Genomic DNA, 14,937 nt, shown 5'->3' with positions numbered 1-14,937 from the left:
ACCACCTAGAGATGGAAGTTATCCTTGTTTTACAGATGTAGCCAGACTCATGGTCTCTGGTACCAGGGCAAGCTGCGGGAACGCTACCACGGCGCCCAAGGATTAACGCTGTGGTGGGGTCCGATTCGGAAGCATGGACCCACTCGCAGCGATAGCTATTTATTTATAAAATATTTTACCAGGAAGTAATACATTGAGAGTTACCTCTCGTTTTCACGTATTTCCTGGGCACAGAGTTAAAACAAATAATACATGGTTACAAGTACAGTTACATAAATGAACAGGGTATACATTATATACAAGACATTGCATGCACAGTTAAAGAAAATATATATTATGAGCGCATGAAACCGTTACAGACCAGGTTAAAATGTGAGACAGCCTTAGATTTGAAAGAACTTAAACTGGTGGCGGATGTGAGAGTCTCTGGTAGGTTGTTCCAGTTTTGGGGTGCACGGAAGGAGAAGGAGGAACGTCCGGATACTTTGTTGAGCCTTGGGACCATGAACAGTCTTTTGGAGTCTGATCTCAGGTGATAAGTGCTGCAAGTGGTAGGGGTGAGGAGCTTGTTCATGTAGCTGGGTAGCTTTCCCATAAAGAATTTAAAGGCAAGACAGGAAAGGTGAACTTTGCGCCTAGACTCGAGTGATGACCAATCTAGTTCTTTGAGCATTTCGCAGTGATGTGTGTTGTAGTTGCATTGGAGAACAAAACGACAAATTGAATTGTAGAGGGTGTCAAGTTTGCCAAGGTGGGTTTGAGGTGCTGAGCCATATACTATGTCTCCATAGTCAATAATTGGCATTAGCATCTGCTGTGCGATACGCTTTCTGACCAGGAGACTTAGGGAGGATTTGTTCCTGTAAAGTACCCCTAGTTTGGCATAGGTCTTTGTTGTCAGGGTATCAATGTGCATCCCGAATGTTAAGTGGGAGTCAAACCATAAGCCCAGGTATTTAAAACTAGTGACAGGGGTTAGGGTTGTGTTAGCGTTGGTTCTAATCAGGAGCTCAGTCACTGGAAGCTTTAAAAATGTAGTCTTGGTCCCAAACACCATTGTTACAGTCTTGTCAGTGTTTAAAAACAGTGTGTTTTGGGAAATCCAGTTTACGAGTCTCAACAAGCCAGACTGAAGTATGTGTTGAAGGTCAGAGAGGCTATGGCTGTGTGCATATAGGATTGTGTCGTCTGCATACATGTGTATTGAGGCTTCCTGACAAGCTGTGGGACCGGTTGCAGCTGGCACCGTCTTTTGGCTGCGGCTCTGGAGAATATTAGTCTTCCTACATCTGCACTGTCTCACAAGTACTCTCACTGCCTTTCTTCCGAATTATATATTGTTCTGCTGTTGTTTCATATTGCAGTTTGCCATGGTGACTGGTTTTCTAACATTTACTTTATTTGTATAGCAAACGTTGAAATTTGTGATAAATTGTTGGGTACTGTAAACATTTATATTTTTAGTATTCATTTTTTTCGCCTAGGTTTTTTTTGTGGATTATGGTAACCGGTCAAAGGTGGCATTGGATCTTTTAAAGGAAATTCCAAGTGATCTTCTACAGCTCGATTTCCAAGTAAGAAAATGTGACACACCCTGTTTCATGACAGATACTGTATAATGCCTGGGTGCTTGACCTTTGGAAGAAACCTGAAGGTAATGTTATTGGTAGACCTTTAATAAAGTGGTGGAAAGCCATATATACACATACTGTATGTAGTACACGGTTTAGAGGCATGTATGTTAATTTGTAAAGGCAGCAAATATGTCATTCCTGTATAACACAACACAACAAGCCATTGCCACAGCAATACGGAGGTTAAGGCAGGTGTGATTTCTTTGTCACCTAAACAAAACGTTAGCCAAGAATAGATGAAATTACACAAATGAACTATATATTTATTTTTTTCCTCTTATTTAGATATCTTATTTTAATAATGTAAGCAAATGCTAATATAACTAGCTGTACGCGGCTTTTTATTGAGGGGTGTAAAAATTGTTGGCAGAAAAGGTGTGTAAATAGTGGTGCGGTGTTTGGGCACAGTCATATGTGGAGGGAACGAGAGATGAAGAAATCTGGATAGGTGAGTGGGGAAGTTGGAGAGAACAGAAACGTTTACAAAGGAGTGAGGAAACATCAACCACAAAAAGCAATAGGGAGGGCGCAATGAGATGTAGGAGGAGAGTGTTCCCAGTTATTGAAAGAGCAGATGTATAAATCAGGTCTGGTAGGGCAGTGTATTACTGAAGGATACACAGCAGCTTCCAATAACAGCATGGAGCACGCCAACTTGAATTGACCAGACAAAGAACTAAGTAAGTTGATTTCTTATTTTAAAGCACCCCAGGGGATCAGCCACCTTTAGTGTGCAATTTATACATATGAGGGGTCCACAGCAGGTTGCAAAACCAGCTTGGTCAACCTTCTGTATGCCGCCAGGCTGCTCCCACACTAGGGGAGAGTCAGCAGACTCAGCTGCTTTCCATCACGAACATTAACCCCTAATGGTCTGATATCATGTTGCTGATTTAAATGGACTTTATTCTACTCCTGGAGTGAATCTCTGCAGCACAGGGAAATTTGAAGGGGCTCCATCCTTTCAAGATTGTTTCTACACAGCAGCTTAGAAAGGTAGTCTTTAGAGGTGAAAAAATGTTCATAGCATTTAGAAAGCTATGTTCTCATAGTGCCAGGGTTGATAATGAAGTGCAGAGTCCAGTTCTTGTATTCACCTCTAATTTGAACTCCAGTGACACTGTCAATGTGCAGTCTCGTTATACAGGATGTGTAGTCTCATTGGCTGTCCCGGGGTAATTGACAGGCCGTTAGGAAATTAACACCTGTCACTCTCCCTCTGCACTCCACTGCCATTTAAAATCCTCCCCTCCCCCAGTGCTTCCTGGGTGAGATGGGCAGTCTTATTGGCTGTCTCTGGGTGAGTGACGGAACGCTCAGCCTATCGGAGGGATGTGCAGAAATCCTTAGAGAAATATTGGTGTGTGTGTGTGTGTGTGTGTGTGTGTGTGTGTGTGTGTGTGTGTGTGTGTGTGTGTGTATATGTGTATATATATATATATATATATATATATATATATATATATATATATATATATATATATACACATATACATATATATATAATTAGAATCATAATTTAAAAAAAAAGTTAACCAGATTCTATATGATAATGCTGTTTTAGGCACTGGAATTCAAGATCTGCAAGATGCGACCCTCTGCAATGTCAATAATATGTGGAGAACAGTGGAGTCATGGAGCTAGTGAGAGGTTTTCCTCCTTGGTATATGGATGTACTGTTATAACAAAGGTTTACTCCATCGTTCATAACATTCTGAATGTTGACGTATATCGACATTTTGAAGATCTTGAAGATATAAGTATACGAGACTTGCTTATTGCAGATGGGTATGCAGAGCAAGCAGAGGAATCGTATGAATCAAAAGTATGTATTTTAAATAACCGTTTTGTTATCTTTCATATGTTTTGTGTTCACGTGGGCCATGACGCAGACAAATTTAAACATTGCCACCGAGATACCGCACCTCATAACGGGGCCTGTAACTCGGGAAGCAGGGGGTCCCCGGACCTGAAATCAATGCGGTTCAGCTCCGGAGACCCCCCTGCTACAATACTGTATTATTAAAATAAAATTAAAGCCCAACGATTAACTTATCAAAAATTAGAAAGAGAGGTTAACTGCTAGAGGTGCGCAGGTAAAGTGACTGGTTCAGTTTATCTCTGACTGCGCGTCTCTTACAGACAGGAGCAGCCCTGTAGGATTCACACAGTGCGAGTCCCATTCAAACGCAGATACCACCGCTGTGTTAATCCGATGGGCCATTAAGTCTGCTTCGGACCATCTCGCGGCGCGGGACGGGTTTGTGTGCAGAATTCAATGCAGCAAGCGGGAGAGAACAGGCCGCTACATCTGTATCACAAACGGGGAGAGTGTTACAAAGATCTCGCACTGTTTAGGAGGTGTGCTAAAGCCTGCTATAGAAATCAAAAGATGCTCAGTATATTAAAACTCATTAAAAATTACAGCGTTTAATTTTAAATTGATAAAAAAAAATGTTGTAAGTTTTCTCTAATACTGCAGAACTGATTTATTTAAATAAAAAAAAAAACATGCAGGATATTGCTTGCATGCTCCTTTAAGATCTAATAATTTTAGGTTTGAAATATGTGAAATCCTAAGGGGTTCACAAACTTATTCGCCACTGCATGTTATACTAAACTACAAACATGCGCCACTTGCGCGTCATTTGTCAGTCAAGTTTTGCTTGCCGTGTAATGCAAATAGGCGCAAATTGTTCTTGGTGCAACCGTTTGTATGAACATAGTCGCTCTGATTCTTGATCAATCCACGGTATTTCCCATTAAAAAACTGTGAATTTATTAATGGAAAGAGAAGAATCAACGAATATATTTCATGTACACACTGTATATTAAAGAAATCTATATTTTTTTTTTTTTTAAAAAGACTTGTGACAGATTTATGTACATATATTAACATGACACTCCATGCAAGTTCTAATAAAATGTATGCCAAATGTAAGAATGTGAATGACATACCAACATATAGTGGCAATGATTTTAGGTGAATAAACATAATTTTAAAATGGTATGGAGTGCATTGCGTAAAAAAATCATATCCCCTGGCGACTAAGGTTACTTTTAATTTTTCAGCAAAGCAATGAAGGGTTGAAAGACTTATTTTTAACAACTGAAAAAAATCGGGTAACCCCCGTGTGTAGCGTCAATGAAAAGGAAGAAAAAGCTTTGCTCAACAGCCTGTTAGAAAACTCTTCAGGAAATCAACTTGGAGCTCCAAACTGCAAGGTGAAATGAAGCACTTTTTTTTAAATAATCATTTTACACAATTATATATTTCTTTCTGGTTTTGATATAGCGCAAAGTTTTCGTGCCTGAGTAATGGAAATGGAAGAAAGTATTAAGTATTTTAATTAATTTGGCACAACCGAGGGTAATTTTACTTGCAAATTGTCTTAAAAATACAGGTGGTCCTCACTATCCGTTGTATCGTTTTATGACGAACGGATTATCCGATGGATCACAATGCATTCTGCAGAACGCGTTATCAGATGTCGGAACGGATTATCCGACGGATCACAATGCATTCTGCAGAACGCGTTATCAGATGTCGGAACGGATTATCCGACGGATCACAATGCATTCTGCAGAACGCGTTATCAGATGTCGGAACGGATTATCCGACGGATCACAATGCATTCTGCAGAACGCGTTATCAGATGTCGGAACGGATTATCCGACGGATCACAATGCATTCTGCAGAACGCGTTATCAGATGTCGGAACGGATTATCCGACGGATCACAATGCATTCTGCAGAACGCGTTATCAGATGTCGGAACGGATTATCCGACGGATCACAATGCATTCTGCAGAACGCTTTATCAGACGTCAGAACGGATTATCCATCACTCATTAACATTGGATTCCCATTCTGAATTTTTAACAATTCGCCAATTGCGGAACGGATTCCGTCAGATAACCAAGGACCGCCTGTACAAGAGCTTTTTTTGTTATTGCCGGTCACGCCATTGACCAGGCCTTGGTTTCTTGTTTAAAGGACAGCGGGTGTCTGGGGTCAACACTTGGGTTTGCAGGTGGGGGGACTGAAGAATGTCGTCACAATTCTTTTCTGACCGTAGGATAAACGAAAACCTTTTAAATGTACATAGAAAGGCATTCTTTGGGTGATCTGTGGAATACCAGGAGGTGTGGCCAAGATGACCGCCCAAAGGTTTGAGTAAAGCTCTTAAATATAAAATCCTGGGTCTGACAGCGATTCACAAGAATGACAAATAGATAATTGAAACTGTTGCGATCATACAAATCAAACGATACCAAGAATGATGGGTGGTCCATGTATAATCTATCTGTTTTCATGCAAAAGTAAATGTTGGGTTGTCATAGTTCCTATCCAGGCATGCATATTAAGTACACAGACGCAACAGTGAAAATGGCGTTAGCCGAAGTATTATAAAAATTAAGTTATGAAGTCATTTTATATATTCAGGTAACGTTTAAACGTTAAAAGAAAGTTTTTTGGGGTTAACACCCCCCCCCCCCGCCTCAAGTTGTAAAAATGTAATCCAGAGAGATTTATGAAAGGGGTGGGCTTGAGAACACACCCAGAAAGGGGGCATATGGTTTCAATGTAAGGAGTTGAGAATATAAACCATGCATTTGAGACCTGAAATTAGAATTTAACAGAGGTGTCTGATGTCAACAAGATATGTGAATTCTTATCTCTCATACTCCCATGATCGCTCTGGGAAGAACCAGTTACATGTTCTGTGGTAACATATAGTTAAGTATAAGTTCTTTTTTTTTTATCCTTATTTTAAGAAATTGTTGGCATTTTATATTGTATGTTCTAATAGTAATCTTTTTCTGTAACCTAAGCACTGTACATTTTGTATATTAAATCTAATCTTTAATAAGCTATTCTTTGGCCCCGATTTGAACTGTTGGAACGCTTTGTAGGGTAAATTACATTTTGCTACAACAAATTTTTGTGTTAAGTGCATAGTTTTCGTAGTAAATAGAGACTAAATGCTCAAACTACATTTTAATAATCCCTCTGGTGGTGGTAGCAGAGTTAAGATATATATTGTGGTGGATTTGAGGGTAGATATACCTCATTTGTGGTACCTTGCTTAGGTGGAAGGTGAGTTGGCTAGTTAGCTGTGTATATTAACCATTGTCACATGTCATGTACACCAAGGTGTGATGGATTGAGAGGAGATATTCATTTGAGGGACCTTGTGAGGTGAAGAATATATCGGCTGGATAGCTGTGTGTATTAACCCTTGTTACATATACATGTCACATGCTCTCCAGTGTGCCTTTTGTGGCAACCTCTGTTCGGGAAGTGTTTCCAAGTTGTGATACTTGACTGTTATTCATAGATTAAATTATAGCGTGAAGAGCCTTTAAAACCTTGCAGGTTACGTCTTTTTTGGTGGTGATACAATTCTGTTTTTCACATGCTAACAGCTAATTTTGCTTGAATTATGCCTGTTTAACATCTATTGCATAATGGTGTGATTGGGCATGTCTGTTCTGAAATCCAGTGACCTATAAAACCTCAAGTACAGTCAATTTGGATTTTTGTAGCTACAAAAAACACCTGCTTATGATAAATATTAAGGCTCCTTTGTCAGTGTTTGGTTTCCTGGATAACTATTTTACTGATATGCACTTTAAAAGGAAGGCCACCTTCTTTTTTTTTTTTTTTTTTGTAGCTTTTTCAGTGATTGTATGATGGTGTAACGAATTAAGAACGTCAAAGACACAAACTTTTTGCCCATGATAAGTAACAAAATAAAAGGCATGAATTGCAGAAAATTCTCTATTTCAGGTTTTACTTCATGGTGCGTATAATCCTTATGAAGTACAGTTTCATAGTATGGTGCGGACTTCCAAATTCAGGTAAAGACATTTTGCAAATGTAAGCGTTTGTGTGGTAATTTAGATGGACTTATCCCCTCCTTTGCATTTCATTTTACATGATCCTTCAACTACATTTTGCTGTAAAAGTATAACAATTAAAAAAAGATAACATTATTTGTGAAAATTCTTTTTCATTTGTGATTAATTTCCTATCCTACAGCGACCTTAATTAATTGCATCACGTTGCACATGGCCATCTGTCCAGCCGTAATTCATTGTCTATTCTTTCCCTGTCAAGTAGTCTACCCACTTTACAGTTATACTGGATGAGTAGTTTGTATATGTACAGGTGTAAAGTTGGTAACCACATACTTCACTTCTGACAAGGGAATCTTTAAATGAGGTATAGTGGGAAGAAAGCAATTCATTTTCATTTTGTTTAACTTGTGTTTTTTCTATTATCCTGTGTGCAGCCTCTATGTACCATTAAGAAGAATTAATAGTATCGGAAAGATTTGATCGTTTTTCAGTTAAGATATTTAGTCATTATTTTGTTTTTCTACCAAGATGTGTTCGGATAGAAAAAGAAAGTATTAACTCGGTTGTAGTTAATGACACCCCAGAAGAGGTCCATCAAAGAATGTTCGTTGCTGCCTCTCTGTCTGTAAATGCATCAGGTATTTATTCATCTTGTTTACCTTTTCATATATAATGGCATTCTGTTATCACCCAACGTCCTGTGAGCGAAACACGTAGGGCGTCCTGACGCAGTGACGTCATTCAGGAAGTGGAAGACAGGCAGGCGTAGGAAGTTGTGAGTGCTTAGTCTCGCAGATTGGCGTGGGATATACTGCGATATTATGAGCATTTAGCCACTAGAACATTTATTTAGCAAGTGTTTCTCACCTTTGCCTACTCGCCTGATTGGATATCGCCACTATCAGAAGCCATCGGTCAGGTGATTGGGATCTGACTCTCCATAGCCCAAGCCATATCCTTGTTACACAGGTGATACTAATGGCTTTACGAACATAGCAATTAGCCCTCGCGTTCATTTTACTGTTGCAGACACAGTGGGATTACCTGGGCATTTATCCAGGTCGAATTTGGAATTATTCCACTACCAATAGAGCTGCACGTAACCATATGGGTGTTTCACGAACGATATACCCGCCTTGCCAATTCTTCATATTCTTCATATTCTTCATATTCTTTTTGTCTTACTAACATTTTGTCATCACATTTTTTGTTTATTTGATTAGTCTGTGTTGCCCTTTAAATAAAAAAAATATGGAAATATAATGTTTGTTTTAAACTGCATAGAGTTGTGCTCCATTAGTGCGTTCTTTATTAGAGGACGCTGTTCTTTCTTCAAACGACTCTCCAGTTCTCTTGCTGTATTGCCTTCCATGCACAGAATGTACCCCTTTGCCGCAGTCTAGCGATAAATTATCACACTCCAATTATAACGTTCATATGCTTAATACTTACCTGTTGAGCGGTGTTATTCTCCACTATTCTGTAATTAATGAATTGTAGCTGTCAGAATTGCTAAGAAAGATCAGGTGAAATTTTTTTCTTAAACATTCTGATATTTAGACATGCTATTCTGATCTTCGGTTGCTGCATTTTTTTGTTTTTATTTGTTGAGGTTCTACAATCTTGTTGCGAGAAACGTCGCTGCTCCCTTCAATTCCTGGACTGCCAGCGCTCATCAGCATGCTGTTTGCTCCTTTGATAGAGCTGAGGTACATAGATGATGTCTAAATGCTGGTTAAGGACAACAGTAGGTCATGCAACTGCAGAAATACTGGACGCTTTCTTTAGTGACGTGCCTGTCTCCATCCTTATCCCTCCTCCCCTTTTATATGCTTATTATCCCTCTACCCAACCCCCTCCCACTCACCACACTAACCCTTTCCCACCCCGATACCTTTCCCCCTCTTTCTCTCTGCTACTATCTCTTATCTCTCTCTGTCCTTTTTAAATCTATTGAAGGGTTCTGAGATACGGTTTATTAATCATGTGATCCCAATAGACGAGCAGGATATTCACTATTTTCTTACAGGATAGAAACGTAACTTGTAAAATGAAACTTGCTTAGTATAATCTAACAGAATATATGTACAAAATACCCGGCTGTAATTATATGATGACTAATGTTACATGGAAATGGAAAAACTCTAAATCCCTTTAAAAAAACAATAAAAGATTGAAAAAAATAATAATACGCAGATGGGAACTGGGTTACGCCACGATAAGCTGCATTTGCCTTTTGACATAATAGCAATGTCATTGGAAGAAGGGAGAAACCCATAAAAATATTTATTCCAGGATTCAGTAGGCGTACGTTTTATAGATAATGTAAGCTTACATTTTTGCATTTTAGGATCAAGTAATGCTATATTGTGCTTTAAATATCGATCACTTTTCACTAAACGTCATCTCTTTTTGTACATTTGTTTTGAGAGAGAGAGAGAGATTTTGAAGTCATCGAAGTCTCTGGGTTCAAATAACCAAACTGAACAGTTGCTTCCCAAAGAATTGTAGTGTGTAAAGAGAATAGGGGGATTAGACTTATATTGGATAAATACGGATTCACAACACTCTTTTTGCTTCTGACTCATTAGCTTGTTTTGTTTACTTCAGAGTTGATCGCAGTAGAAGAGATTATACTGGGGTTCTTTGTGGTTTGGGATGTCATCATGAAAGTGGTACTCCAATATGGGCCGAACATGATATGGAGCTAGCATTTGATGTACAGTTCACTGTTGATGACCTAGTAAAGGTAAATCATTTACACTACTGTCACTTTCTATTAAAGGCCTTTTCTTTTTAACTTTTTTTTTTTAATACAAGTCTTGTGCAACTAATTTTTGTGCTTTTTTTTTAAAATACAGATCAATTTAATAAGGTCAGCAATCAACAAATTCGTCTGCCACGACACTGATGGTTTCCTTAATTTGAGGCATGAGAAGACTGCACGGCTTCAGGAAGATGTTCGGGAAAAGCTTCTCAGGTAACCACTCTTCTTGTAAAGTTGACATCTCACTTTTTGTAACATTTCCTTGCGTAACATCTGTTAATCTGACAGATACTGATCCAGAGTGACAGAAAAACTTCTGTTCCATGTTGTAATCCTAATAACTAACCTACACTGGTGTCTTGCAACAGGCCTGCGTTAGATGTTTACTGATTTTACTAACAATCATCACCCTCTCAATAATTACTGGTATAAAGTTTGGCTCAGTGAGTAAAGACACTGACTGGCACTGAGCCTGGTTCAATTCCCGGTGTCGGTTCCTTGTGACCTTGGGCAAGTCACTTGCCTCAGGCACCAAAAACATAGATTGTAAGCGCCGCAGGGACTTGTGCCTGCAAAATGTCTCTGTAAAGCGCTAGGTAAAACTAGCAGCGCTGTACAAGAACATGTTATAATAATATAGTCTGCATTGAATATAATGGTAGGGCTGCAGCAATGTCTTTCTCCATTCACCTTTTTCCAGCTTTTAATTAATTGTATTTACAATCTGTCATCCATGCCTAACAGCAGAATGTCTATTAGAAAAAGACATCCAGACAATTAATTAAAACCTGCTGCCACTGCACGTCACACAGCTTCAGGACAGTTCAGCAATCCATAATTACCATTAGATTGTCGCACGCTTTCCAAAACAGTAAATATTGAATCGCACATTGTATCTTTTTGTAACCAATGCAGATTGTTTCACAAAAAAACATTAATTTTTGTGCACGTTTACTTCAAAAACATTTGTATTGGCGCTTTTAAAATTTTTTTTATAAAGCATATCTTTTCCACGTAATTTTATTTTAGAACAACCAGGTTGTCTAAATTACTTTGTCATATGCAAAAAGCCTCGTCACTTGTACTGGCTTGTTTCAGAGCGCTCTAGTTTGCGCTCCTTTTGTAGTCATACTCACTAGTACTCATAAGTGCTAGTTGGATTTAAGTATGAGTTATGATGGGACTCCAGTCATAAGTGTATTTATAGTTTAGATCTGGCATGCCATCTCACGTTTTTCACAGCTTGGGTGAGAAGGAGTGAGTGACCCATATTTATTTTCTGTCACACGGAGCCCAGTAGAATACTTAAATGAAGTCATGTTATTTATGCCTTTTTGTGCCCACTTTGTTGCAGAATGATTGCTAAAATATATTTCACTGTACTTGTACACCTGGCACATGAGTCCAGATTTTACACGTGGTTTCTTCTGAGAAATGTGGCACTTGGAGCGTGTCTGAGTTTCTGCTAACACTATCCTATTCCTTTCTCAAAGTTTAATTCACAAGGAGAAGCCGCGGGCGGGAATTACTCCCAGGTGGTATGAGAAACTGTACCAGTGGAACCAGGTAAACCAGCATGCTTTTATTCTGCAATCATGTTTACACAAAGTTTACACGATCTACTTCTATTTTATTGCACAATTTATGGCACCAACTTACCTCCGGAGTGGTCGACTCCAGTCCTCAAGGGTCAGCGTTTAAGGATATCCCTGCTTCAGCACAGGTTGCTCAATCAGTGGCTCAGTCATTATGACTCAACACTTTCGCTGAAAGAAGCGGTGACAGGGTTAATGTGTATATTAACTAGCTACTGGGAGAAGACTATATATTTAAAGACTACTGTTCATATATTGGTGTCCAGCTCGGTAGACTTTATTTGCAAGAGATTCAAGTGTATATTTTTGTTTCTGTGGGTAAATCAGCGGCTTTCGGCATTTATTTTTGTGGAGTACTCTTCTTTGAGATTACAGTTGTGAGGGTAAGCCAGGCCGTCTGACTGGCTTATATTTGTCACACTGGGGCCTTAGCATTTTTTATTTTAATCTTCTTCATTCGATTTCATAAAGTAATCCTCTTGCTTTGCTGAACGGTTAGCATGCCCTTCCAATTCCTATTAAAGGCCGGATTATTCCAATCCAAAGGCTACCCTGTACTTTCAGAGCGCCCAATGCATAGAGAAATTAGGGTTGGAATATTTATGCACATCTTATTTTGTTTTAACATAATAACATAAAATGCCACTAAACCGTATCAGAACTTTCACCCCCTCTCCCATGCAGTGTAGGTTATTAAACTTTCCCCCTCTTACCCCTCCAAAACAAAGTTAGGGTGCACTTCTACTTAAAATATAACCGTTATTACATCTTGCAAAGTATGAAGTTTGCTATGGGTGGGTTATTTTTTATTGTGGTACCCTCAATTACCACTGCTATTCTCATTTGGAAAGTTATGTATGTATATATCAATCAACCAAGGCTTTCTCTTTATAGTATTTTCTTTATGAAACGAATGGTTTCTCTTCAAAAATGTGTGTTGCATTAGATTTACACTGATCTGTACTTGGACTGATGTAGCTTTCATATAGGTTGTTTTTGTTATGCTACTCCTTAAATATTAATAAAATGAACCACAAAAAACACTACTACATACTGTATACACACAAGGCAGGGTAGGGAGGACGTGTATGTTTCAGGTGAGTGGTTAATACTGCAATGGAATGAATGAGGCAAGAAGTCTCAGTACCATTTAAAAAATAGTGTGCCACCATGAAATGTGATGCCTCGCATAAATGATAGAATATCTGATGCTTTTTACAATTTTTAATATCAAGAGACAAAAATTGAAGCAGCGCACAGCCAAGTGAGACAAGCTCCAAAAAGATAAATGAACAAATATTCCCATATACCATTCTGACTACAATTTTTAATATGCCTAAATCTTCTATGGCATAGCTGCGCAGTGTGCCTATATACCAGTACTGTACATGTTATAAAGTATTTCTCAGTATTTGAAACAGACAACCTTGTTAAATGTAAAATTGTATGTTTTTTTTCTGTAGGCGGAACGTCTGTGGACTTGTATGTTACAAGAATAAACCAGATCAAGAAGGACTAACTTTATTATGTGCTTCATTTCTACCCAGGTTGATCCCAAACTTCTCATTGACCAGTCCAGGAAACCAGATGATGAAGGAAAAACTTTTCTTTACCAGTTACATAAGTTGATCATGTTAAATATTTAAGGCACATTTTCTGCTTATTGAACACAGATCAAAAACACTTTTTTTTATTTTTTATTTGAGTAGTTTTCTTAGGGGACATTCTAAGTATCTGATATTGTGTGCTTTATTAATCCTCTTGCATTCTTCATCTTTTTGTGACAATTCACATTTGTTTTATTCAAATGTTACATGTGGAGTGAACTTTGAAGTTTACAATTGTGTATTGTACAAACCCCAGAGTAGGGGACAGATATAGATTGTGACCCTAATTTGGCTGAATCAGGTATTGTCGTTAGAAAAGAATGTTATAAAAACAATTTTGGAATATATCATTTGAAATGTTGCTTAAAAGAAAAGTTGCCGTTTTGTTCTTTTTATTTGTTAGTCTCAGTTGGGGCTGAGTTTATGAAAGCTAAAACCTGTTTCCATGCATGAAGAAACCCTTTTTTTGTCTCCTTTTAAAGAACCTATATTTTGTTTGGTCTTGCATATTTGTTAATAAATATTTTGGAATCATCCTTTCTTGAAATCTTTATAGCCCTACTATTTTTTTTCACTCAAGCACACACTGTACACAGTAAACTCAAATCTAAATGAGAAAATGTTATGACTACAATACAATACATAATAGAACTATTCTGGCTAACACAGAAAGGTGATTACATAAAATTGGCAATTTAAATTACATACAACATTCCTTTGTTTGAACTGGACCAGTATATAAATATTGTACAAATGAAAATTAAACACTGCCTTGCTTTCTCATCTTGCTTAAATGGTCCAACTGGCCAAAGTGAACGAGTCTGATAGACTGACTGATTTTTTGCTTTACTCTTAAAACACTTGGTATTTAATAGTTATAGGAACGTGGGCTTGTATGTATATGTATCGTTATATAGTGCATTAATGTACATAGCGCTTCACAGCAGTAATACACATGACAGAATCATATAAATAACAAATAATACAAATAACACATAATAGGAATAAGTGCTTCAGACAGAAAAGTAACATTTCGGAAAGGGAGTCCCTGCCCCGAAGAGCTTACAGTCTAATTGGTAAGTAGGAAGAACGTACAGAGACAGTAGGAAGGTGTTCTTCTGGTAAGTGCATCTGGGCTTGTGTGAGGTTGTTTATAAATAATTAATGTACATAGCAGTTTAGTTGAGACTTGTCAGGAACCCTAAAAATGTGTAAAGTAGTTCCAGTATTTCACTTACCATAGAACCTCTTGAATTGTTTGAAGACGGCAGATCTGTAAGTCGGAGCCCCTTGTCTGACCAGCTGCTATTTTGTAATACATATGTTGGACCAATTAAAGCTAAAACAGCCGTCCTGTCTAAGCTAACGGCTGTGACCCTTTAACTGTGAGAAGGGCCAGTCACACAGTGCCCTGTAGCAGTGAATAATATTATTTGTATAGTTTGCCATACCTATTTGCATCACAATTCT

At 38.2% G+C, this 14,937-nt stretch overlaps 1 protein-coding gene across 2 annotated transcripts in view; it reads left to right on the top strand.

Moving 5' to 3' along the window:
• Nucleotides 1–14,014, top strand: part of TDRD9 (tudor domain containing 9) — an 87,317-nt gene extending 73,303 nt beyond the window's left edge. For both annotated transcript variants that reach the window (XM_075614953.1, XM_075614954.1), the window contains exons 27-36: nt 1,485–1,574; nt 3,199–3,459; nt 4,707–4,859; nt 7,428–7,498; nt 8,027–8,136; nt 9,111–9,207; nt 10,109–10,247; nt 10,360–10,478; nt 11,759–11,831; nt 13,408–14,014. In XM_075614953.1, coding sequence (XP_075471068.1) covers nt 1,485–1,574; nt 3,199–3,459; nt 4,707–4,859; nt 7,428–7,498; nt 8,027–8,136; nt 9,111–9,207; nt 10,109–10,247; nt 10,360–10,478; nt 11,759–11,831; nt 13,408–13,506 — 1,212 coding nt within the window. In that variant the 3' untranslated portion in view covers nt 13,507–14,014. The remainder of the gene's footprint in view (nt 1–1,484; nt 1,575–3,198; nt 3,460–4,706; nt 4,860–7,427; nt 7,499–8,026; nt 8,137–9,110; nt 9,208–10,108; nt 10,248–10,359; nt 10,479–11,758; nt 11,832–13,407) is intronic.
• The last annotated feature ends 923 nt before the right edge of the window (nt 14,015–14,937 follow it).

The sequence above is a fragment of the Ascaphus truei genome, chromosome 9 (genome assembly GCF_040206685.1).
Source record: "Ascaphus truei isolate aAscTru1 chromosome 9, aAscTru1.hap1, whole genome shotgun sequence".
NCBI lineage: Eukaryota > Metazoa > Chordata > Amphibia > Anura > Ascaphidae > Ascaphus > Ascaphus truei.
This window is presented reverse-complemented; position numbering and strand designations above follow the sequence as displayed.